Here is a 27,410-nt window from a genome sequence, read left to right on the forward strand (position 1 = left end):
TGCCAGTTTCACCATAATAATGGAACAATGAAAGGGTTTACTATCACCAGGAATACTAAAATGGAGAATAGCCCAGTAACTTCAAAAATTATCACTGTTTATGGGAAACACATTGTGAAATGGTCTCTTAAACACTTTTAAAACGACAGGGTCTTGTTACCTGCTTAAGCCCCTCTCTTGAAGGGACAGATGTTTTCACAATATCATCAATAGCCCACCACTGATCAGCAAGGTAAAGTGCCACAGCTAAAAGAGAATAAATGATGGTTAACATCGAAGTCTTAAAGTACATGATATTACTATTTTGTAGGTTTTTAAGGATACTCTTAAATACATCCATACTTTACAATACAGTGTGGCAGCCCCATTTATACTATCTTATTATATTTCACTCACTAAATATTTAACAGAGAAATTTTATTTTCCTAAATTTACAGTTTGAAATAAGTTGTTTTTTTTTTTTTCAAAATTCCTTCATGTAGCTATCTTTTAATAAATTTCTAATTGTTTGGGGGAAAAAATTCCTCAATTTATAAAGGTTAAGCAAAACAGAGACCTGTGAGTGAGTCCTCAGGTGCAAAAAGAGCAAGAACTTTCTGGGTCTGATCTCCACCATAGAGAAGTACAAAGCCTACATTTGACAGGCTAATAGGAATCTGAAATGACAATTGATTAAACATTAGTGAAGAGTTGGTAAAGAAAATATCAAAAACACCATGTTTCTACCAAAATTTTAAACATACACTAACACTAATTGTAGTTTCTTCTCACAGAGGATATTTCTAGTCTCCAGAAAAAAAAAAAAAAAAAAAAAAGACCACATGAGATAGGCTTTACTTTTGCAGGAATTTTATCAACTTGGGAGAAAAATTAAGTATTTCAATAAGTATCACTGTGCTGTAGCTATGCATCTGAATAAAAACAAAGGCATGATATGCTCTATAAAATGATTTTAAAATTTTATCATCTGTTATTTAGGTCACTTGAGGGAAAAATTTCATTTTCTAGTAAAAGACACTAGGGTATTTTTCCCCTGAGATATATACAATACTTTAAACCTTTTCTGCCTTCAACGAATTAAAGTTGTTCAGTCTAGTCTGACTCTTTGTGACCCCATGGACTGTAAACTGCCAGGCTTCTGTGTTCATGGAATTCTCCAGGCAAGAATACTGGAGTGGGTATTCCCTTCTCCGGAGGATATTCCCAACCCAGGGATCGAACCCGGGCCTCCGGCATTGTAGTCAGATTCTTCACAGTCTGGAATGCTAATTCCCTATTTACACATAATATTGCCATTCAAAAAACTGTAAAATAGTGATGTTGGAAGAAGCTGAGAATTCATTAAATAAACATCATTTGCCAAAAGAAAAACCTGAGGCCTAAAGAGGTTAGAGAATTTGTCATCAAATTCACACCAGAATTCTTAATTTTATGTCTAATGATCTATCAAAATATATTCAGAAATTTTTAATATTTTGGAGAAAGGAAGGCTTGTGACACAAAAAAGTGTAATGTAGTGTTTTGCTGATTTTTTTTCTTTCATTTTTTAATTAATTTTTTTTGCTGATTTTTATAAAAAAATGTTTGTAAACCAACAATTTCCAAATCTAAAGTAGATTTAACTGGGTTAGCTCAAATATGGCTAACTAGCCATTTGATCATGCTAACAAATCAATATTTATCCATTTTACTGAAAAGTGTTCTGATAAAATTTTCAAAGGTGATTAGTTAACACTTTAAAAGATAATGAAAGGATACTGACTTCAATATAAACTCAGTGGAAAAGGCTGGTAAAAATCACAGCAGGATGCCTTACCGTAATATTGAGAAGAGAAAAACATTCCGGATTTTCAGGGTCCCCACACCTCAGATCTGACATGTAATCTTCAGCAGAATTTACCAGTTCCTCATGACTGCAATTATCCAACATATCCACAGGGAATGCCATCCTCTTTAACAAACAACATGGGACAAAATGTTTCAGAGTATGAAATACTGTTTTCAAAAAAAAAAGAAATGCTATCTTCCTGTACTGAGAAAACTTTCTCTTGTAACAGCACAGCATTTTATTGTAGAGAGACTTCTTTTTTTACTACGCCAAGAAAGACTACAACTTGAGCCTGCTGATTTAAATGTATGTCAAAAAGAAAACTTAAACACTCATATTAAAAACAAGCAATGAAATAAGAATTAATGCCCATGCACCTTTGGTCAATTAATCTATGACAAAGGAGATAAGAATATACAATGGACAAAAGACAGTCTCTTCAATAAGCAGTGCTGGAAAAACTGGACAACTATATGCAAAAGAATGAAAGAACATTTTTCTTACACCATTTAAAACATTTCCTTATACCATTTACAAAAATAAACTCCAAATGGATTAAAGACCTGAACTTAAGACCAGAAACCATAACAGTCCTAGAAGAAAACATACACAGAATACGCTTTGACCTAGAGCCCAGCAATACTTTTCTGGATCTGTCTACGAGTGCAAAGGAAACAAAAGCAAAAATAAACAAATGGTACTTAATTAAACTGAAAAGCTTTTTCACAGCAAAGGAAATCATCAATAAAATAAAGAAACAACCTACTGAATAGGAGGAACTATTCGCAAATGATATGACCAATAAGGAATTAATATCCAAAATATATGAACAGCTCATACAACTCTATATCAAAAAACAAACCAGTTAAAATACAAGCAGAAGACCTGAATAAGCATTTTTCCAAAGAAGTCATACATACAGATTGGACAACAGGCACAGGAAAACATGCTCAATATCGCTAACCATCAAAGAAATGCAAGTCAAAACCACAACAATATATTATCTCACATCTGTAAGAATGGCCATCATCAGAAAGAACATGAATAACAAATGTGAGAGGTGTGGAGAAAAGGGAAAGGGAACCCTCCTACACTGTTGGTGGGAGTGTAAAATGGTACAGCCACTGCGGAAAACAATATGGAGGACCCTTAAGAAGCTAAAATAAGGAATTCCTGGTGGTCCAAAGGTTAGGACACAGCACTTTCACTGTGCTGGGCCTGGGTTCAGTCTCTGGTTGGGGAACTGAGATCCTGCAAGTGAATACCTGGATATATACCTGAAGAAAACAAAAATAGTAATTCAAAAAGATACATGCCACCCAATATTCATAGCAGCACTATTTACAATAGCTAAGATACAGAAGTAACCTGTTTCCATAAACAGATGAATGGATTAAGAAGATCAGATCTTTTTTTAACATGGTGTGTATATATACATACACATACATATATATATATATATATATATATATATATATATAATGGAATACTACTCAGTCATTAAAAAAAGAAGGAAATTTTTTCTTTTAAAGAATAACATGGATGGACCTAGAAGGTAATATGCTTACTGAATTAACTCAGAGAAAGACAAATATTACATATTAGTTATATGTGAAATCTAAAAAATAAAACAAAAAAATGAACATAGCAAAAAAAATTCACGGATACAGAGAACACGCTGGTGTTTACCAGTGGGAAGCAGCAGGAAGGGGCAAGTTGGGGAATTAAGGAGTACAGATGACCATGCATCAAACAAGCTACAAGGGTCCACTGTTCCTACAGGGAAATGTATGATTAGTTTATAATAACTTCAAATTGCATGTGTGTCTCTGTGCGTGTGTGCACACAGGCACACACACACTCAGTCATGTCCTACTTTTTGACCCCATGGACTGTAGCCCATCAGGCTTCTCTGTCTATGGAATTTTCCACCCAAGAACACTAGAGTGGATTGCCATGCCCTCCTCCAGAGGATCTGCCCGACCCAGGGACTGAACCTGAGTCTCTTGCATCTCCTGCACTGGCAGGTATATTCTTTACCACCGTACCATAAATGGAATATAACCTATAAAAACACTGAATCGCTGTTTTACACATCTGAAACTAATACTGTAAATCCACTATACTTCATTTTTTAAAAAATGAATAATTCCTTAAATGATAAAACTAAATATTTACAAGGTATAGGATATAAACACACATGCATACAAATAAATCATCATATACCTCTCAACATAAGAGTTGCTATAAAAGGACACAGGAACTTTTCAGAATCAAAGAAACATTTACAAATAAGTTTTGGTGATGGTTGAACAACCTTATAAATTTACTTTTTAAAAAAAATCTCTGAAGTACAGCCGTAACGGGTAAATGTCGTTCAGTCACTCAGTTGTTTCTCACTCTTTGCAACCCCACGGACCGCAGCACGCCAGGCTTCCCTGTCCTTCACTATGTCTCGGAGCTTGCTCAGACTCATGTCCATCAAGTTGATAATGTCATCCAACCATCTCACCCTCTGTCGCCCCCTTCTCCTCTTGCCCTCAATCTTTTCCAGCATCAGGGTCTTTTCCAATGTCTCAGCTCTTCACATCAGGTGGCCAAAGTATTGAAGCTTCAGCATCAGTCCTTCCAATGAATATTCAGGGTTGATTTCCTTTAGGATTGACTGGTTTGATCTCCTTGCAGTCCAAGGGACTCTCAGGCGTCTTCTCCAACACCACAGCTCAAAAGCATCAAGTCTTCCGTGCTCAGCCTTCTTTATGGTCTAACTCTCATACCTGCACATTACTACTGGGAAAACCATAGCTTTGACTTTACAGACCTTTGTCAAAGCAATGTCTCTACTTTTTAATACACTGTTTACGTTTGTCATGGCTTTTCTTCCAAGGAGCAAATGTCTTTTAATTTCATGGCTGCAGTCACCATCCGCAGTGATTTTGGAGCCCGAGAATATAAAATCTGTCACTATTTCCATTTTTTCTACATCTATTTGCCATGAAGTAATGGGACCAGATGTCATGATCTTAGTTTTTTTTAATGCTGAGTTTTAAGCCAGCTTTTTCATTCTCCTCTGTCACCTTCATCAAGAGGTTCTTTAGTTCCTCTTCACTTTCTGCCATAAGGGTAGTGTCATTTGCATATCTGAAATTACTGATATTTCTCCCAGCAATCTTGATTCCAGCTTGTGCTTTATCCAGCCTGGCATTTCACATGACATACTCTGCACAGAAGCTAAATAAGCAGGGTGACAACATACAGACTTGATGTACTCCTTTCCCAACGTGGAACCAGTCTATTGTTCCATGTATAGTTCTAACTGTTGCTTCTTGACCTGCATACAGGTTTCTCAGAAGGCAGGTAAGGTGGTCTGGTATTCCCATCTCTTTAAGAATTTACAGTTTGTAAACTGTATCTCTTATGAATACAGCTGTTAAAAAAGGAAGCCAACAACCTAGAGGGGGTGGGGAACACTAAAGATTTTTCACTAAAGTCAAGAAAAATAAGGACTTACCTAATAAATAATATTATATAGGTACTTGCTAATGCCATTAGTCGAGAAAATTAAGACTTCCCTAGTGGCCCAGTGGTTAAGAACCCACTTGCCAATGCAGAAACAGAGGTTCAATCCCTGGTCCAGGATGATTCCACATGCCGAGGGACAACTAAGCCCACATGCTGCAAGTACTGAGCCTGAGCTCTAGAGCCCGAGCCACAGCTGCTAAGATCCACACACCCCGGAGCCCATGCTCCACAACAAGAGAAGCCACTGCAATGAGAATCCCAAGCACAGCAACTAGAGAGGAGCCCCCACCCGCCTCAACTAGAGAAAGCTCATGCACTGCAACAAAGACCCAGAACAGCCATAAGATAATTAATTAATTAACTAAAAAATTAAAGAGAAAAGCAATTAGAGGCATAACAATTGGGGACAGGTGCATGGGTTAGGGGGAAAGGGAGACTATCTCTACTCCAATTTGCAAATAATACATTTAACTGAAAAACAAAAAAACAAAAACAAAAATCAATGGAAAAATTATTTCAAACAATTAAGAAAATGTAGTAAAATGTGAGATATAAAATTACATAGAGAAATCAAGCCCTCATATATATAGTAATAACCAGTAAGAAGAAACAATAAATGGAAAGTCCAGGACTTTTTAATAGGTACTACTGTTTCACTGGTCTGTCTTACAATATATTGAAATGAGAAATTAATTTTTCCCATTAAAAAAATATTTATTTATTTGACTGTGCTGGGTCTTCGCTGCAGCATGTGGGATCTAGTTCCCTGGCGAGGGATTGAACCCTGGGCCCTTCATGGGAACTCAAGAGTCTTAGCCATTGAAGTCCCAAAAAGTTTTTTTTTAATCTAGGGGAAAAGTCACTGAAAAAATAAGTTACTTTTCTTTAAAGTGACCTTCAAATCTATTTTAATACAACAAAAGCATCATTAGATAAGGAACTGAATATCTAATAGAAATATGAGATAAACACAAAAAAGACATATACTGTTATACATACAATTAAACATATTTTTCTGAATTCTGAAGATATGTTAGTGAGAGGAAGTTCTTTTTTTTTTAACCATAATCTGAAATACTGGTCCTAAGAACTTTAAAACCTGATGTACATACGACTGGGACCTTAATTTGTAAATATATATACAATTTTTTAAATTAAGCTGACTTTTTTTAATTTTTAAAAATCAAAACCTAGAAATAGAACACTTAAATCAACCCATCTGCTAGCAAATGTCTAAATAAAAAGAGAAAGTAAGAAAAACTTGTGACACTATTTATGAAAGCGATACCATAGGACTTCCAGACAGCTTGTGAAAAGGAGGAAAATAAAAACCAAATTTCAAGAGAGAACCAAAAAATAAAAAAAACAGAGAACCATCAGGAGCTTATCTAAATAAGATGTTATAGTTAGAAAGGGATCCTAAAATAAAACAGTAGCTCTACATTGAAGGAAGCTTATTTGTTAGTTTGGCAAATCTCTGTATCTCTATCAAAGTCAATATGAAAAAGCAATCTAAGCAAATACAACATTATGTTCTATAGTCAAACCGTCAACTCGAATGAAGAAATGGGACTTCCCTAGTGGTCCAATGGTTAAGACTCCACATTCCCAATGCAGGGGGCCCAGGTTCAACCCCTGGTCAGGGAACTAGATCCCACATGCTCCAATTAAGACTCGATGCAGCCAAACAAAAATATTTTTTTTCTTACAAAAACTAAAAACATGAGTGAAAGAAAACACAGTCAACAGCAACTGAAAGCAGCACAAGGAGGACACTGGTTAAAAGCACGTAGTACAGTAACCGTTTTTGCTTTCCTGTAGACAAAATCCCAACTTTGTGCCCAAGTAAAACATTCAAAGGCACTTAATATGCTACAGAAGTTCAAGGAAGAATAAAAGTATTCCTGGGACTTCCCCTGGAGGTCCAGTGGCTAAGACTCCATGCTACAACCACAGGGGGGAGGCAGGTTAGATCCCTGGTCAGGAGAACTAAGATCCCACATGCCAAGGTCAATTAAAAAAAAGTATCCCTCTTAAGCCAACTCAAAAGACTCTCTAAAATATTAACTACCAAAACATGGCATGAATGAAGCATTTAAAATTTTTATTTCCTAAGAGTAACCATGATGTAAAGGATAAAATATAAATTAGTATTTGAAGCTTACTTTAAAAAAAAATTTATTCATCCTAAACTATAAAGCCTATGAAATCCTCACCTTGATACATGAGATTATACATTTTCCTAATCAGCATTCAAATTTCTATAACTTAAACATTCACTTGAATATCAATTAAAAACGTCTCCTAAATCTCCTGTAGTATGTAAGAACACTTTTGCTCACCATTCAGAAGACACCGATTCAGATCAAAGGCAAGCAGAACATGACTAGTTGTAAAAAGAGAAGTTTGTTATCCTTTATTCTTAAGCCTTTTTAAACTGAGGTTTTTAAATACAAAAAATAACGTCTTCTGGGTTTATCTGCATTTTTAGTTAAAGATTTTAATAAAAACACAAAATGAAACGATCCTGTTTTCCTGAAATTCAATCATGTAAATACTCTGAAATTTGCATAATGAGCATTACCAGAGGGAAAAAATATGGTTAGAAGGGTTGTGATTTCCTTTCTTTTTTAATAACTAACTTTTATTAAGTGCCAGAATGTGTGAGAACTGTGCTAAAAGAATGCCAAAAGCTCTCATTCAAGCCTTGAGGCAAAGATATGTGGTGGACCCAATTAATATTCTTATTTTATAGGAAAGTAAGCCACCTTGGAGATGTTAATCATTTCCCCAGAGTCACAAAGAGAGAGTAGGTGGCAAATCTCAGATGCAGGCATGGACCTGACACCCAAGCCCATCCTCCAGAGTGAGTAAAACACTGGGTTCTGTGTCACATTTATGACTCATTATTTTATAGTGAAAACCTTTAGACTTGGAGCACTAGAAATGTGGCCATTTCCAGATGCATCTGACTTAATTTTCATATTGTTCATTTTCCTGGTGGTTCAGATGGTAAAGAGTCTGTCTAATGCAGGAGACCCAGGTTTGATCCCTGGGTTAGGAAGATGCCCTGGAGAAGGACATGGCAACCCACTCCGGTATTCTTGCCTGGGAAATCCCACGGACGGAGAAGCCTGGTGGGCTACAGTCCATGGGGTTGCAGAGTCAGGCACAACTGAGCAACTAACATTGAAAGGATTTTTTTTTAAATCTTTTTTGGAGATATGGAAGCATGACTGGTGGGTTAGTTGCTAAATCGTGTCTGACTTTTGCAACCCCATGGACTGTAGCCTCCAGGCTCCTCTGTCCATGGGGATTCTCCCGGCAAGAATACTTAAGTGGGTTGCCACTTTCTTCTGCAGGGGGGAAGCATGACTAAATGTCCTTAAATCGATCATTTCTGTGGCAACAAAGCAAGTTCAAAATAAATGTATTTCTTCTTCACTATAGAAGAAATTATTTCACTATTTTCTCTCTCATTTCACCTCCAGGGCATCTCCCAACAAACTTAAAAGTTGTTATTTTTGAATATAGTTTAAAAACAACTATAGCATCATAGCTTTTAATATGAAAAAAATTAGAAAATATTTCCCCAATTCCAAAGGCCCAAACATACACCCCTTCTAAAATATTTCTAGGTTTTCAAATCTGTCCTTAAATCTATTACTTTCATTACTGGTCACTCTCAGTGCTAAATTTTATTGGCTAAACAATCACTGATCAGTATTTTAAAAAGATGAAAGAACTAGAAATTATTATAAATCAGTAAGAGCAGCAGGTAACATTTACTGAGAAATGAGGACATACCAGACTTTAAAGAGAATGCTGCATGTAACATAGAATGAAGTACTTCTATCAGCCCCATTCTACAGATGAGATTAAGACACAATCAATGTCACAGCACTAGTGGAGCTAGAATATGAATCCAGACAAGCAGACATTCCAATGTAATTATTTTTTACTCAATATGCAAAATCAAATATCATACTCTTTGTCACAAGAAACTTACTTCTGTAAAATGTCACAACTACACCTTGTTATTAAACATTGTATTCACACATTACACCAGAAAGAATACTTGTATTGGAACCCTGTGCAGATGCCCAGGTCAGTTTTGCCACTAGCCAGCTTCGTGGCCCTAGGCAAGTTACTTACCATCTTAAGCCTTCTGTATTCTCATTGGTAACGTGATGCAACTAGACAGGATAATCCTAAGGACCTTTTCACCTCTAAATGTTTGTAATTGTTTATTTTAAAAAATAGCGGTTAGCTTAAGACTGTGTAAATTACTAGCCTTAAGCTGGTTCTGCTAGGTTTAGGGAGACAGAGAGGGTTAGGAAGGTTTTAGAGAGAAATATAGCTTGCTATGAAAAACATCAGTGACTTCTTTTTTTGTTGTTTTTAAGCTTCGGTTCAATGTTATATAACTGTAAAGCTGTCAGATCAAATTGTGTCAAGTACTTTATGCTCTGCCCATGAGATGAACCAAAGGCCTAACTAGATTCTACATGAATGAGAAAGCTTAATGTCCCCTTAAGCAAACTAACTCATCAAAAATTTTATGCAGAATGGACAATGAAGTGTAGAAAGTGTCCAAATTAATTTATAAATTAAGTAAATGGCATGCTCATTAATCCTGGATAACCTGTATAAAAACATAATACACCTCTTACATAAGAACACAAGAGGCCCACCAGCTATTTTATACCCATCTTTTAATACTTCCATCCCCTTTTCCTGAAAAATTATGTAACTGTTTGCAAGAATGAATGTTCTTTAAGAAAGAAACTATGAGAAAGAGCTAAAAATCAAATTATTACTGTGATTTCCCCTCCTTTTTAAGGTTAATTACTGGATATCAAATATATTTTTTATTCTATAATATTTTATTATCACTCTGAGGCTATGCATTATAATTTACAAAGTATTAAAAATATACCTGAAAATAAGAATCCTCTTTGAAAGTATGTGGAACTTTTTGTATGATTATTTAATGTTCTCTCTTATTTTATTTCCTGCATATCAGAACCTTTTTTAATTTATTTTTTTTAAACATATATCCCCTCCCTGACTCCCTCCCATCAAATATACTCTTAAAGCAGGAAAAAATACGTATTTTTAACTTGAGTTCCTAAGTTACTTCAAGAGTGTCGCTATTATTGGGGGCTTTAGGAGGAGGAGAAGATCCAAAGGATTATGGAGATTTTAGAGCTGAAAGAGTTCTTAGGAAAAAAAAAGTTATCTCAACCAGTCCAAGCCTTGATCCTACCTCCGCTGATTGTCTTCCCAAGACCGAAAATGGGTTGGGTATCCAAGTAACATAAAATCTGTGATGCTCTCAACCTTTTACACAAAAGGCCTGTTCCTGGACCTCATTGTTATTCTCCCTTTGTCTCTTTTCTCCCCACCATCATATCCTTCTCTGACTAACCTAGGTCCTGTATTATATCAGCTCAACTTTTATTCTACTCACCTTTTATCCTTCTATCCTCCTATCCTACATAAGGCCCTAAATCCAAGATGAGTCTGTTTCCACTCCTAGAACTGAGTTTTTGAGTATGACAAAAATGAAACCACTGAACAGACTGCTACAGTTATCAACACTTAGGTGGGCTCAACAATGCTCAGAAATCCTTTTCTATCCTCTGAGAGAGGAAAAAGATTTGATTACATATAAGCAAGTCAAAGTGAAAGTGAAGTCGCTCAGTCGTGTCCGACTCTTTGTGACCCCGTGGACCATAGTCCATCAGGCTCCTCCATCCATGGGATTTTCCAGGCAATAGTACTCGAGTGGGGTGCCACTGCCTTCTCCAGGTGATCTTCCTCACGCAGGGATCGAACCCCTCATTGTAGACAGATGCTTTATGGTTTGAGCCACCAGGAAGTCCATATACAGGTAAAGATGCCTATAAATGTGTGGGTAATGGGACAGGAAGTTAAATGTGGTTCACAGTAGTAGCAGCGTCAGTTGTGTCTGACTCTTTGTGATCCCACGGACTGTAGTCCGCCAGGCTCCTCTGTCCATGGGATTCTCCAGGAAAGAATACTGGAGTGGGTTGCCATTACCTTCTCCAGGGGATCTTACGGACCCAGGGATCAAACCCGGGTCTCCTGTGTTGCAGGCATTTTCTTTACTGTCTGAGCTACAGGGAAGTCCTACAAACGTGGTTTATATTCGTTACCTTTTTTATTTCAAGTAGAGAACAAAAATCAACTTTTGAAGTAATAATCACTGAGCCCACATGGACTATGCACCTGATTCTATTTTAAACATTTCACATGTATCCCTGAGACAGTTTTTATCCCCAGCCCATGAAGCCGGAGATTTAATCATCTTTTGTCAGAGGAGGAAACTAAACCACACAGCAACAGTGTAACCTGTCCACGGCACACTATGTCTGTGTGTGCAGACTCAATCCCTGTCTGATCTTTGCAGCTGCGTGCACTGCAGCCACCAGGCTCCTCTGTCCATGGAATTTCCCAGGCGAGAATACTGAAGTGGGTTGCCATTTCCTTCTCCAGGGCATCTTCCCAACCCACATCTCAAGTCTTTGTGCATTACAAGCAGTTTCTTTACCAACTGCCCAACCTATAATAAGCAGCAAAGCTAGGATCTGACCCCAGGCAGTCTGGCTGTGAGACTGATCCTTTTAGTCACCATACTAGGCCGGAAAGCACAGTAGGATCCTAAGATGGTATAAGACTGCTCACACATACCAAGAGAAATCTTATCAGTTTTCTAACAGTTTAATTCCTTCTTCATTTCTACAAAAAACGGTCCTACATCTAAGAAATCATTTAAACATGGAGGCAATGGGTACTTGGCATGTTTCAGGACTTACAAAAGCAACATCCAGGCACACGGCATAGAAGCTGATGCACTTGAAAGGCAGAATGTGTAGAATACTAGTTAAGGGAGTGTGTTCTCAAGCCAAAACTGCCAGGATTAATAGCCGGGTGAAAGTGAAAGTGTTGGTCGCTCAGTTGTGTCTGACTCTTTGCGACCTCATGGACTGTGGCCCACCAGGCTCCTCCGTCCATGGAATTCTCCAGGCAAGAATGCTGCGGTGGATTGTCATTTCCTTCTCCAGAGGATCTTCCCGACCCAGGGATCGAACCTGTGCCTCTTGCACTGCAGGTGGATTCTTTACCATCTGAGCCACCAGACTAGCTGTGCGGCCATAAGCAAATGAGCTGAACGGAGAGGAAAAGGACCTCTGAATAAGGACTAAAGTTCAAAGTAAAAACTAATAATACATTAAAAATTTTACATGAAAAAAATTTACATCAAAAACTCAGGGGCAAACTTTATATAACCAAGATGACCCATAAGAATTAGCTTCCTTAATACAAAAGTTTTTAAACTAAGCAAATAAATAAGCAAGTGGCATGAACAGGCAATTCATAAAACAAGAACAAACATAAAAAATGCTCAACTCAAATTTTTTTTAAAAAGCCTATTCCATGTATTTTTAAAACTAATTTATGAAAAATATTGGTATATATTTATATGTTTGTGCAGAAAATGATCTGGAAGGGCTCACATTATATTATTAACAGTAGATATTCCTGGTGAAGGAGGAAGAACCAAGGGAAGAAAGGAGATTACACATGGAGCCTCCTTCCTCAATCACTCACTGTGTAGTGTAGGCTCTCTTGGATGCAACTCTGACAAAATTTAGATTACATGCCTGCATCCAACTTCCCAGGGAGAAGAGTGATTTGGGAGGTTCTATCTTGGGAAGACAAGCAAGGCTCATAGAGCCGACATGGGACTCCTAAGCAAAATGAGTCAGACCATAAATACTAAAATGACCACAACCAGGGATGGAGCTAAATCCTCATCATCCTGTCTATATGCTTGGAGGAAGACAGAGTGAGCTACTTACATTTCTCAGATACATATGCAAAAGCTTAACAATAAATTAATAGGCAATATGTGAAACAGACATGTGCTTGTAACTGAAGCTTCCACTGATCAACCACATGTGGTTCTGCTGAAAAGAATACCTTTGCCTCTAGAACATGTCAGCTACCTGAGCCCGTCATGACCCAGATTATTAAACACTGTTTATAATCTCACAGGAGCAGTTTATAAACCTCAAGAGGGGCAAAATAAGAACTATTTAAATGAATACACCACGAAGTTTTGTCCTTCAACATTATACAGTCTTTTTTTTAAAAACCTTTTCTTTACCATGAAATAGATTCAATTTTATACTGCTTAAAGTAAATACGAGTTTGGCATAGTAAATCTCAAGGACATGGGCAATTTTAAAAAATAGGAGTCTAAACAATATGCATATTGTTGTACATATCTTTACCATATAATATCACAGAGATATGTCTCATTAGAACTATGAAGATGGATATTTTCGTTTTAAAGGAAATACTAAAACAAAAACAAAACTTGGTACTTAACTTTGGCTTACAACTTAGGAAATATTCTGCTGAGTCGCAATCACCACTACCAGCATCACCACGACCTCTCCCCATTTCCTAATGTAACCAAGGGTTGCTGCTACTTGCCACGCCAACTTTCAAGTTGGCCAACACAAGCAGCCGCCCAACACAGTTTAAACATGCCCCTTCCCCTTCCAGGCTTCTCCCACTCTGCACTGTGAGCCACAGCCTCATACACCTGCTCTTACAATCTTCCTGCAAACTCAGGTATGTATGCTTACCCAGATCAAGTAAAATTGCTTTCTTACATTTCACCGGCAGCAGGCCCAGGGGAAAAAAAGAGTAGTAATAGCCTTCCTCTCTGGCTTCAATATATTTGTTGTTTAATCACTAAGTCATGTCCAACTCTTCGCAACCCTAAGGACTGTAGCCTACCGGCTCCTCTGTCCATGGGATTTCCCAGGCAATGAATACTGCAGTGGGTTGCCATTTCCTTCTCCAGGGGTCTTCCCAACCTAGGAATTGAACCTGCATCTCCTGCTTTGCAGGCAGATTCTTCACCATTGAGCCACCTGGCTTCAACACATATTACTATATAAATGAATGACGAATGACTGAACAAGTCTGCATCAATAAACCACACACTGGTGCTAGAACAAAGAACTGCCACAGATAAAATCCATGTGAAGTTCTGCGGCTAGAGGAAGAGCAATAGATGGTCTCTCAACAGGCAGATAGAAGGGGAGACCCTCTAGGATGGGAATGCTAAAAGGAAGCCAGAAAGCATACTGAGACTAGCAAGTAGTTGGATTCATCAAGAGAGTTAAGGTATATAAAAAGCAGTGGCATGTACACCAGGAAAATAAATTGAGGATAGAAATAACAGGCCAAGAACACTAGATTAAAGAGTTTGGACTTTATTTTGCACACAGAAGGAGGTAATTTAAAGATCCTGAGCAGAAGAGAAATACCCAAGGCTATGGTTTAAGACAATTTACCCAGCAACTGCGTGTAGGATGGATTAATAGGTAAAAATGAAGGGAGACAACTTGAGAAACTCACGAGTTTCTTGCAAGTTCCTCATGCATACTTCTTTTAACATACTTATCACACGAGAGTGTGTTTTACCTATTCTACCTTTTCTTCATCTATTCAACCAGGCTCAGAACTCCAGAGAAACATAACTTTTCCAAATATATAAAAAGTAGGGATGGGTCAAATGATCTCTGATGTCCTTTCTAACTAATACCTTAGGTCATGCACGACCACTTAAAAGAAAGAAGACAGGGAAAAAAGCACTTAATTTACAAAAGATTGGTACCATCTAATGAATGATCATTTATTCTAACTCAAAATGTTTTCTGATGATGAAAGAACTATCATTCATTGCTTGCTTACCTTGCACGAGGCATTATGCTCAACATTCTACACATAATAAATCATTTATTCCTCAAAATGATTCTATGAGGTTAACTATTCTTACACACATTCTTCCAATGAGGAGCCTCAAGTGTGAACAGGTCAAGTTTCCCAAGTTCACACAGCTGTTAAGTGGAAGAGTCAGTCTCTAAACCTAGGCAATCTCTCTCCAGAGGGATTTGGTCAGGTTCCTAGATCAAGACAAAAGTCAATATAACCCATAATGTACCTGATCATACAAATATCATATATCAAGCATATTGTTCAGTCACTCGTTAAGTGTTAGATTTCTTTTAATCTTGCAGTATCCTCTCTTCAGACTTTAGATACTTGTTCTAATCACTATGATCCACCTTCAGAATTTTTAAATGTTTATGACACAATGAATACAAAGCCAACTGTTTTAAAATGAAAGGGAAACTTAAAAGCTGACAAAATGAGATTCAGCTGGTACTACACTCAATATGAATTATAGCAAGTGTTTTTTTTCCCCTAAGTTAAAGCAAAATGATCCCACAATAGGGCTTCATTCAAAATTAGGAAAGGTGTACCTCAAGGATGTATACTCTCACCACACTTATTTAACTTTTATGCAGAGTACACCATGAAAAATGTTGGACTGGATGAAGCACAAGCTGGAATCAAGACTGCCAGGAGAAATGTCAATAACCTCAAATATGCAGATACCACCACCCTTACGGCAGAAAGCAAAGAAAAACTAAAGAGCCTCTTCATGAAAGTGGAAGAGAAGTGAAAAAACTGACTTAAAACTCAACACTCAAAAAACTAAAATCATGGCATCTGGTCCCATCACTTCGTGGCAAATAGATGGGGGAACAGTGACAGACTTTATGTTCTTCGGCTCCAAAATCACCGTGGATGGCGACTGCAGCCATGAAATTAAAAGATGCTTGCTCCTTGCAAGGAAAGCTATGACAAACCCAGCATATTAAAAAGCAGAGACATCACTTTGCTGACAAAGGTCCATCTAGTCAAAGCTATGGTTTTTCCAGCAGTCATGCACCAATGTGAGAGCTGGACCATAAAGAAGGCTGAGCACCGAAGAACTGACTCTTTCAAACTGTGGTGCTGGAGAAGACTCTTGAGAGTCCCTGGGACAGCAAGGAGATTAAACCAGTCAATCCTAAAGGAAATCAACCCTTTCCTTTAGATAGGTCGGATAGCATCACTGCCTGAGTGGTCATGTGTTTGAGTAAACTCTGGGAGATGGTGAAGGACAGGGAAGCCTGGCATGCTGCAGTCCATGGGGTCAAAAAGAGTCAGATACGACTGAGCGACTGAACAACAATTAGGAGATACAGAAATGGAAAAGGACCCCCGGTCTCTTCATAAGTCACACAGCATTTAGTCTTTTATTCCATCCTGAGGATCACATTTTAAGAACACTACACTGAAATGGCATCACCGACTCGATGGACATGGGTTTGGGTAAACTCCGGGAGTGGGTGATGAACAGGGAGGCCTGGGGTGCTGCGGTTCACCGGGTCACAAAGAGTCGGACATGACTGAGCGACTGAACTGAACTGAACACTGAAAAACTGGAATGCCTCCAATGGAAAACAATCAGGACGGCAAAGGATCTGGAAACAACAGTACAGAAGATGAGGAAAAGGAACGGGGGAGAAATCAGTGAGGGCAAATCTTGGTGGACAAGTCTTACAAGGGAAGAAACTTCCCTTCAGTAAATTCTGTCCACAAATGTATCACACCTCCTGAAAACACAGATGACTAATGAGCTCATCAGAGAGCACCGTTAGTGACTTCGGACACATTCCAGTTCTGACTGGAGAAACACCTCTCCACCCAAGGCACAAGGACATCCGTCTTCATCTAAGCCAGTTCTAGAAAGGAGAGCCAAGAGTCCACGGAATTCAGCTGAGTGATTGTTTGCATATGCAATTGAAAAATCACGGGGATCATTTTATAGAACTATGCCTTTTGTTGTTGTTGCCATTCTGAAAAGCTGCTCAGATACAAAAAGTTAGCATTCACCCGTTTCACAAAATTTCACTTCATTCAGAATCACTTCGGTTTCTTTTTTAATGGTCTAGAAAATTTTATCAATAAATCTCCTCAGCCTTGAAATTAATTTCAAATACTTTTAAATATGCATTAAATTACAAAGCTAAATATCAATACTTTGAACATGTGTTTGCTTTTTGCTAAATATAGCTATATTTGCCACTCGTATGCAGTAATTAATAGAAAACAGGACCAGATATTTAAAAAAATTTGTTTTTCTTTTATTTTTCGGTCCTACCACACAGCATGTGGGATAGTAGATCCCTGACCAAGGATCGAACCCATGCCCCCTGCAGTGGAAGTGCAGAGTCTTAATTACTGAACCTCCAGGGAAGTATCCAGATCTAAAATGAGAAGATAGATTCTTATTCTGGGATCCACAAGAGCTATATGGGGGACTATATAAATTGTATTCAATTTTTCAAAACAAGACTCATTTCCCCACATTAATACACAAACTCATTAGTTTTCACTAAAACCAAAGATTTTCTTGGTTTTAATTTGAACTCTACCAACTCAACTCATTTTGGTTATACTTTATCTCATGAAGAGCAAAAGCTCTCACTGACAAGTGGTAGAGAAATCACAATTTTAAAAAAGAAAAAGTCATTGTTTTGAAATGTACCTCAAAAATGTGCTGTACACTGCATGACTGTGGGGAGAAGATAATAAAAAGGAGAAAAAGTTGAGGAACACCCAACTAGATACTTAAAAAAAATTCTAATTTCATTGATGACGATACTAGTAGTAGTTCACCTTTAGGAATGTTATCACATTTAATTCTGCTAACACTTTGAGATAAGCTCTATTATAACTACTCTTACAAGCCAAGGTTTAAACATATCTATTTGGCTTAAATTGTGAAATTACACTGCATCTGAATAATAACTACTGTTAAGAATGAGAATAAGTTAATCTGGTATTGAACAGCTGGCTGATGCAAACTTGAAAGCATTAGTAATATGTATAAAAGACTTTATAGACTAAATTCCTTATCAATACAGTTTATTACTTTATCATTGTACAACAAAAAGTCAAGTTGACTTTTTCTCTGTAGCTATTCACTGAAATGGCTTCTCCATTATCACTATACTGGTATCACCCCTGTTAACGCCTCCAATAATAAACTCTCAATTTCTAAATCCAAAGGATTATTTTCATTTTACCTTTCTTGTCCTTATGACAGATCAGACCCAACTGACTACTGTAGTTTCTCTTTCCTTGGACAACACTCTCAATTTTATTAGTTTCTTTCCTTTCTCGGTTTCTTTCAGCAACTGAACCCTCTTTCTCCTCTCCTGAATCCATAAATGCAGGGGTCCCCCCACATGCAATCTGGACTTTTTTTAAAAAGGGATTTACTAAATTGATTTGTTCCCAATACATATTAGCAAAAACCTCTGTGCATTTAGATTAAGGGATTTTTAACATTTTAATCCACAATGCTAGACTATAAGCATCATGAGTAGAGTTCGTCTATTTTTGCACTCCACAGCATAAAACACTCAGTGTTTGCTGAATAAATGAAAGCTACCTCTGGTGTAACCTAAAACTAAACCTAAAACTAACGTCTCATTGGAGGAGCTAGTAACTAAAATCAAGCTCTTTTTTTCTCTTTTTACTCTGTGCTGAACTTCCTGGCAGGAACCACCTTCTCAATCCCCAGGGACCTAAAACAGGTCCACTCAGTGCACAGGCAATCCTTAAGTTTTCTAAAACAAGACTCATCTCTCAAGGTCCAAGGTCCCTTTCACCTAATTCTCCCCCAAAAAACATGTCAGCAGGGAGAGGCATGACACTTCTGCTAGGGATGGTACATGATACGGGATCATTTATTTTCAGACAGAATAAGTGAAAGAGCCTTCAACTAATCAGAAAAAAGTTGAGTGGAAGGGTTTAAAAAATTTAAAGAGATGACTCTCAAAAGCATCTAATTATAAAATATTTTTTCTCCAAATCAAAGTTAAGTCTTTTGCTTAAGGTATATTATATAGTTATTAAAGAAATGTGTAATGATCTGAATACTACTTAAAAGATCAGACTAATCTGGAACTTGTTAGAATCTAAAATCCACAGGTAAAGCATCTTAGATTACAATCACTCAAAGAGCAGGCAATGTTGCTACTCATACAAGCTAAGTTCCCTAAACCAATTCTCATCATAAATTCAGAGGAGTCCAGTATGACAGCCTACAAGCTTTCCATGAAAGACTGATATTTTATCATTGTTTGCGCTGGAAGTCTTATTACAAATGGACTCTTCCCAGATTCCTCTCACCACATCCCCTGGGCTCACACCCACATTGCCCCCCACCCCATAAAACAAAACAAAAGAGACAAGCAAAGTTTTAAAACCCAAAACTTAGTCTTGTCCATATACCAAAAACTTAACCTTGTGCATAATAAATAATAATAAATTAAAAATCGTTCCTCTTGTAGAAAACCAAAACATAGCTTGCAAAGATAACCTGTACATCCTTTGTACATGCAAGCAGACATACAAGGCACGACAAACCCAGATCCATTTTGGCAAATTCCCTCCAGGGCCCAACTGTGTGTATTATGCAACAGCCACCATTCCAGGCTTTAATCCCTGTCTGTGATGCAGTGATAAAATACAAATGGCCAGAGTATACCCTACTAGGAACTTAAGTGTATTTGTGAGGAGATAAATTAAAAACAAGAACTACCAAATTCTCATAACCCTTGAAAAAGACGGTATGTGTAACAGTTCTGAATCACAATACAACTTTTCCTTTGGGTAATCTTTTAGCAACCTGTCCCTATCCCACTCAAGAATCCTCACACGAGAACGTTTTGTTTGAGGTTTTGAAAGGATATCCCAAAAGAGGAAGGGGTCGCGGTTAATTGTGAAACTACCCCAGATAAGACAGTCAGACCAACTTCCAGAAGCTGAAAAGCCAGTGAGATACTTCATCTTAAGTAAATGGAACCCAAAGCCCTGAGCCATAAACAAGCCAAAGCTTCACCCACTGATTTCTTAGGGCACAGGCCTCGAAAATTGCACAATGGGCAGCTATAAACTAGAACAAAATTGCCACGACCTGTATTTTAGAAGGGAATCTATACAATAACTAGTCCAAAGTGGTTACAGGTAAGGGAGATGGTCAGAGCATCCATGGAGGCCACCTGCGTGGCGGAACCGTAACGCTTCCGCCGCCCCCTCCCCCACCCCCACTCGCCACCAGGTCCGCTTCCCCCAGGCCGAGGCCAGCGACCCAGACTGAAAGGCTCCAGGTGGGAAGGCTGGAAGGGAGTGGGCTAGGCAGGCAGCAGCTGGGGATCGGGCCGAGGCGGGCGGGGGAAGGAGAAGGAGGCATTCCCTCACACAAAATGGTGGCGCTGGCGCGGAGGCCGAAGCACCTGGGGGCGCACCACACGCCCCTCGGAGGAGCCGGCCAGTCGCCCGCAGCTGGACGCGCGCCCCGAGCCCAGGCGGCCGCCGTGGGCCTGCGCCGCGCCCGAGCCCTCGGGGAGGCCCGCAGCTCGTGCCCGCGTCACAACCCGCGGCTGTGCGGGGCCAAGCCGGCGGGGCGCGAGGCCGGACCCAGCAGCTTCGGCCTGGGCCCGGGACCACCCGCCCGGGACGGGCCGCGCACTCACCTCGGACGCGCCGCCGGAGCCGCCGGAGGAGCCCGGAAAAGGAGGCGGAGCCGCGGGAATGAATGGAGCCGGCGGCGGCTCGCCGGCGACCCCCGGCCGGGCCCGGGCCGCGCCGCTCGCGGCTGCCGGGGCGAGTGCAGCCGCCTGCCCGCCGCCCGGGACACCAGGCTCCTGGTCGGCGGGCCGGCCGCAGCCCACCGTGCCCTCCGCCGGCGTGACGCACTCGCGCCGCAGCGCCTCCAGCCTCTGCGGCCGCGCCGCGCCCGCGCCCACCACGAATCCCCCCGCCCGCCCGCGACGCGCGGCCCCTCCTCGGCGCCCGGGACGCCGCCCTGCCTCCGGCTCGGCTCGCGAGTCTCGCGGGCGCCGGGCAGGTGTGGGCTCGGCCGGCCGGGGGGCGCGCCGCGGCCCCCGCCCCGCCCCCGCGGCCCCTCTCCCCGCCCCGGCTGCCGTCGCTAGGCAGAGAGCGACGCCGCAGCTCAGGCGCTGGCCCGGTATTAAAGAGTGACCTTGGCTTAGCTATAAAAATAGGTGAGGGTAAGCCGCGGGGACCTGGACGCTGAATGTGCGTACTCCTTGACTGTCAACATTCGCGGACGCCCGTCTGCACTCCCCGGGGAGTTTTCCTCCAGCGAGGGGCGGGACCTCCGGGAATTTACCCAGGGTGGGCGAGGCCAGTCGACCTCGGGCCGGGATGCAGAGAGTGCGGGTGAGGACCACTGGCATCCGTCCGGCACCTCCCTCTTAAATCCACTGCCACGCTGGAAGATGGAAGCAGAAAGGAGGTAGAGAGCCCCATTCACAATCTGAAAAAGCCCAATCTGGACAAGACAAGACTTCCATTTTGAGATTACCAGGAACCACCAGATTCCTGCGTTGACCTTTTCTCTTTTCTCAGCCTAGCACACGCAAACTACCCCCAGGCGAACGGCGGCTCCACCCTCCTCTCCTCCCCTTCCTCTCCCGACGTAGTTCATCTGCCTTAGCGCCCAGGGCCCTTTTACTAATTACACTCTCATGGAAGGGAGATGAGCGCTCAAGTATTTAAAACATGATACATTTCTTTAAAGTAATGCAGGCCATGGTTTAAATATGTTTAGTAAATGAATTGAGGAATAGTATTGTGTCAATCCGTAATCTCTGGAAAATAAGCTCACCATTCAAGAGCTGCGGCATTGTTTTCATCTCATCCAATAGGTTTGAAATTGCTTCTTTAATTCCTCGGAAATATTAAGCAATCGCAGTTCCAGCCTTTCATGAATTTACTAATGATCCACGAAGCCAATAAATACTTTAAAGAACACTTGTTGATAGATATTTAACTCATCTAGATGTTTTTCACCAAATAGACTTTTCTAGTTGCTCATAAAAATCAATTTCACATCTCTAATGTTTTATTTGTAATATTTAATTAACAGAAATCTTAAATATTATAAAGTATTTACCATTTTTCTGGCCCTTAACACTGAATAAGATTTAATTGAGCAGGAATTTTGAATAACAGGGTTTTATTCACAGCAAATCTGAAATGAATGAAGTTATATAACTCTTGAATTTGTATTTCTAGGGCTATTTGTAAAGCGGAGTCCCCAGGGCAATTCCAAACGATTGCCGCTTTGGCAAGATGTCCTTTTGGCTACCAGGCAACAGGTGTTGAAGGCTTGGGCCTTAGAGTAAAGCTAGCCAATACAACTTTTTATGTTTGAAATGCATGAGTGTGGTTGGATTTCAGCTGTTAACTGTATTCGGTGGCCACTTATGCATGGGAAGCTATCTTTCAGGTGTCTGACCATGCTTTAGTAATCAAAGTCACACTCACCTAGCCCCTAAAAGAGAGAGTCCAGTGGTCCCTCATTCAAGCAGCTAAACTCAGCTTTCTGTGGCAAGGATCTTTCCTGCTGAGCCCTGGTGGAGAAGCACTGTCTCCTTCTCATGAGGAGTGTCAAGTGAGGAAACTCTGGCTTCATTCTCTTTACTTGCAACAAGATAAAGCTCTGAGTGTTTTAAGGGGAAAAATCATTTACTTCCCTCTTTGGCTGAGATACAGATACCTTGCTTCTGTTTTTACCCATATTCTGAAGATCCATGGGTTCTAAGTGGATAAAGAACTGAAAAAATGAGTCTATCAGATTAATACATGCTATAAATCGCTACCAAAATATTTTAAAATATGCTTTGAAGCTTTCGTCTTAAAAAGTTTTGTAGGGAATAAGAGTTCTATAGCTTTGATTCTTGTTGTTGCATATGCTTGCTTCCCTGGTAACTCTGAGGGTAACAAATCTGCCTGCAATGCAAGAGTGAAAGTGAAGTCTCTTAGTCCTGTCTGACTCTTTGCGACCCCATGGATTGTAACCTATCAGGTTACTCTGACCATGGGATTTTCCAGGCAAGAATGCTGGATTGGGTTGCCATTTCCTTCTCCAGGGGATCTTCCTGACCGAGGGATCAAACCCAGGTCTGCTGCATTGCAGGCAGACGCTTTACCATCTGAGCCACCAGGGAAGCCCACAATGCAGGAGACCAGGGTTCAATCCCTGGGTCAGGAAGATCCCCTGGAGCAGAGAATGGCTTACCCATTCCAATATTCTTGCCTGGAGAATTCCATGGACATGGACAGAGGAGCCTGGTGCACTACAATCTATGGGGTCGCAAAGAGTCGGACACGACTAAGCAATTAACACTTTCATGCTTGCTTTAATTATTATTTTGTTAAGTTATAAGCAGAAAGAAATATGTTCAGAGTTCTCATTGCATTGTTAGTATATGTCAAAAGGGAAATAAAACCATGGTAAGAGAAACTTGCAACACCTCCAGACTTAGAGGTTGCTGATATAAACGACTCAGAAAAGGGCCCTTAAATTGTATTAGAAAAGAGAAATTCCTAATGGCTGAAATAATGGCGAATGTTTTTAATTGTTAGCAAGCTGCAAGGCACTCTACTAACTTTTTTGTAGAAATCAGCTCATTTAATTCTCATAACCATCCTTTGAGGGACATACTAATGTTATCCCCAGTTTATCGACAGGAAAATTGAGGCACACAAAGAAGTTAAGTAATTTCCTCAGGGTCACATAGCTAATAATCCTGGCAGTTGGCTCCAGAGCACACTCCCTTAATCAGTGTTTCATACCACCTTTCATGGATATAAAATCTTATGCCATATGATTGAATTTTGCTTTTGAAGCCCTAAAACATACCATACTTAGATGCAGTAGTATTTTCCTGGACATGAAGAGGAAATTAAATCCTTAGTTAGAAAACTTGTAAGACTTCCTCACATATATATTAAGCAAAATTATATAATCTGTTAGTTTTTGAAAAGCAAAAAAAAAAAAAAAAACCAACTTTCCACATCTTTTAAGGGTAATTGCTCTCCAAGTTTTTTTTTCCCCAAATTCCTGAGAACAGTTATACTTTTGATTTATATATTTATTTAGTGAATGGAAGAAAAGATTCACCACCATCTCTGACCCTCCACTAGGCTTAATTGGCAGAATTGTTACCAAGTCCAAGTTCGCTCTGCTTGCAACTCCATAGGCCAATGAATCCGAGAGAGGAGGTATTGAGGAAAGGAAAAGACTTTAATCAGGGAGCCTGGAGACCAAGAAGAAGGCAGGCTAGCGCCTGAAAATAACCATCTTATGGCATCTGGATACCAGGTTCTGTTATAGATCAGAGATGAGGGGAGGTGAGGAAGCAAAGGGAAAAGGCCATTAATCTTGTAAACATCTAGAATGGCAAGCCTCAGACAGGGGATGTGTTAATTTCTTCCTTCCTGCCATCCAAAGGTGAACAGGGTTCTGAACGGGGGTACTTTAACAGTCAGGCAGAGGGGCAGGATTCCCTGAGCAAACCATTCTGTATGATTATAATAACAAAAACAAGGAAAAGCAAGTTAAAGAAACAGTTCCAACATAGAGTCAGAATTGGCTTCCTCCCTGCAACAGAATTAGGGTCCAGTATATACAATATACATGTTTTAAATTCATAAAATTACAGTGAAAAAGCTCTCATGACTAAGGTAGCCTAGGAACCTCTAGATCTAAAATACTAGCCAACTAGTTAACCAGTTAGCTAATAGTGACAGCCATGGAAAAGGGGAAGTGGAAAGGTAATCTATTCATCTTTCCTACTCACCCTAGAAGAATGCTTTATTTCTTACCCAGGTATATAAAGTATGTCACAGGAATGCTTTCAGGATTAAAAGCACTATTTTGTCCGGGTTTTCTTTGTCAAACACTACTACTATTTGCAGATTTCAAATTCCTGAATGATACTATGCATTGAGGAAAAACGAACTTGAAGAACAAGAGTAATAACAAGTTTGAGAAGACCAGTTAATTTGTTCTTTTGGTTCAGTTTAATTTAACATGATATATAAGTTAAAGCTCGGAGTATTTGGTAAGTTTAGGCTCAGTTTAAGAGAAAGAAAATGTGATATTTTTCATATTGTTGTTGCTAAGTCACTCAATCATATCCTACTCTTATGACCCCATGGACAGCTAGGTTTCCCTGTCCTTCACCATCTCCCAGAGCTTGCTCAAACTCATGTCCATCTAGTCGGTGATGCCCTCCAACCACCTCATCCCCTATCATCCCCTTCTCCCCCTGCCTTCAATCTTTCCCAGCATCAGGGTCTTTTCCGATGAGTTGGCTCTTCGCATCAGGTGGCCAAAATATTGGAGCTTCAGCACTAGTCCTTCCCATGAAAATTCAAGGTTGATTTCCTTTAGGATCTTAAAGCAAGGTTTATCCCCTTGCTGTCCAGGGGATCTGAAGAATCTTCTCCAGGAACATCACAGTTTGAAAGCATCAATCCTTCACTGTTCAGCCTTCTTTATGGTCCAACTCTCACATCTATACATGACTACTGTATAAACCTTAACTTTGAATAACTTTTTAAGCAAAATAATGTCTCTGATTTTTAATACCCTGTCTAGGTTTGTCATAGCTTTTCTTCCAAGGAGCAAAAGTGTTTTTTAATTTCATGGCTGCACTTACTGTCCGCAAGATGTTGGAACCCAAGAAAATAAAGTCTGTTGCTGTTTCCATCGTTTCCCCACCTATTTGCCATGAAGTGATGGGACTGGATGCCATGATCTTAGTTTTTTGAATGCTGAGTTTTAACCCAGTGCTTTCACTAAAGAAAAATTACACATTTATACTCGTGGCATATACAACAAGTTGCCTAGTCAATATCTATTTTCCCTTTTTCTCTGTCAGGTCTAATTTTGTTCAGGGTGGTCATGTGTCCAGCCAAAGCTATTTTCCTTTCCAGACTCCTCTTGCAGCTTATGATCATTTTGGCCAATGAAATGTAACAGAAGATTACTTGGTATGGCTTCCAAGAAAGGTTTTGTTTTAGTGGTAAAAGACACACCAAGTGATCCCTTTGCTTTTTGCCATTTGTACTTTTTATTCTTCCTGCTTGGAACAAGGACTTATCCCTGGGCTGAGAGCAGCCATCTTGTAACCAAGAGAATGAAACCCGTGTATTACCTGTGCCAGAGCCAAGAGATAGGGACACGGGATAATGATGACATCGAGAGCTACCACAGCAATCCCAGACTGCTCTAGTCTTCTCGGTTACTCGACAACAAATGCAGTCCTCACTAAAATTCAAAGTTAAACACTATCTCCTTGCTATGGCTAGAAGCAGAGAACACTCTTCTATACTATGTATACAGTACAAATAGATGCTTTTCTTTGATTTTGCTGCTGTCTTAAGGAACAGCGTTCTGAAGAAATCAGTGCTCCCTGTGATTTACCTATCCGATATTTGATGAAGAAAACACACTGCTTCCTGACCTTGAAATGAGCATCTTGGGACTTCACTGGTGGTCCAGTGGCAAAAGCTCCCCGTTCCCACCACGGGCCCCAGGTTTGATCCCTGGTCAGCGAATAGGAACCCACATGCCGCAGCTACAGGTTTGCATGCTGCAGTGAAGGTCAAAAATAAATAAACTTATACTTGATTATTCATTTGGTTTTACACATTTCATACATGACCTCAGTAAGTCTCAAATACCACTGTGAGAAGGATAACAAATGGCTGTTTTAGTCTGGAAACAAGTTACTGGCCAAAGTAATTGCCATGCCAAGTACATAAAGAACATATAGAAAATTATAATTATGCTTTTCATTTTTTAATTAAAAACAAGTAGAAGAATCAAGATGTCAAGAAGGATCCTAAATTGAGAATAAGCAGTCTGTACTTCATAAAAAGCTACCTGTTGATATGTATCAAAAGTGATGAATGTTCTCCTTAATACATAAGGAACCTTTTAAAAAGAAGAAAAAATTAACTACAATCTGATGTTTTTTTATTGTGTGTATTTCCCGAAATGGCTATTGAAGAGTTAAATGACAACAATATAAGTAAAATTTTCAAAGCAGTGAAAAAAACAGAAAAAAGGTATGTGTATGAAGATGTCACTAAAGCATTTTTTTAAAGCCAAAATGTAGAAATAATACCATGAATGTGTAAAGAGGTAAACTGCTGTTACTCAAAGAAATACAAAACATTTGCCTATCTTATTGCAGTCAATAAGAGGTATTATTTTTAAGTGCTA

At 39.6% G+C, this 27,410-nt stretch overlaps 1 protein-coding gene across 6 annotated transcripts in view; it reads right to left on the reverse strand.

Moving 5' to 3' along the window:
* FAM169A (family with sequence similarity 169 member A) overlaps nucleotides 1–21,668 on the reverse strand; it is a 66,844-nt gene extending 45,176 nt beyond the window's left edge. For 2 of the 6 annotated variants that reach the window (XM_070476819.1, XM_070476817.1), the window contains exons 1-4: nucleotides 20,839–20,922; nucleotides 1,817–1,951; nucleotides 557–656; nucleotides 161–246 (exon numbers count right to left, since the gene is read on the reverse strand). In XM_070476819.1, coding sequence (XP_070332920.1) covers nucleotides 161–246; nucleotides 557–656; nucleotides 1,817–1,948 — 318 coding nt within the window. In that variant the 5' untranslated portion in view covers nucleotides 1,949–1,951; nucleotides 20,839–20,922. Of the gene's footprint in view, nucleotides 1–160; nucleotides 247–556; nucleotides 657–1,816; nucleotides 1,952–20,838; nucleotides 21,123–21,347; nucleotides 21,430–21,497 lie in introns of those variants that run through there. The other 4 variants (XM_020913131.2, XM_020913130.2, XM_070476821.1 and 1 more) reach the window with 4 other exon arrangements.
* Between the last annotated feature and the right edge of the window lie 5,742 nt (nucleotides 21,669–27,410).

This window comes from Odocoileus virginianus, chromosome 14 (assembly GCF_023699985.2).
Source record: "Odocoileus virginianus isolate 20LAN1187 ecotype Illinois chromosome 14, Ovbor_1.2, whole genome shotgun sequence".
Taxonomy (NCBI): domain Eukaryota; kingdom Metazoa; phylum Chordata; class Mammalia; order Artiodactyla; family Cervidae; genus Odocoileus; species Odocoileus virginianus.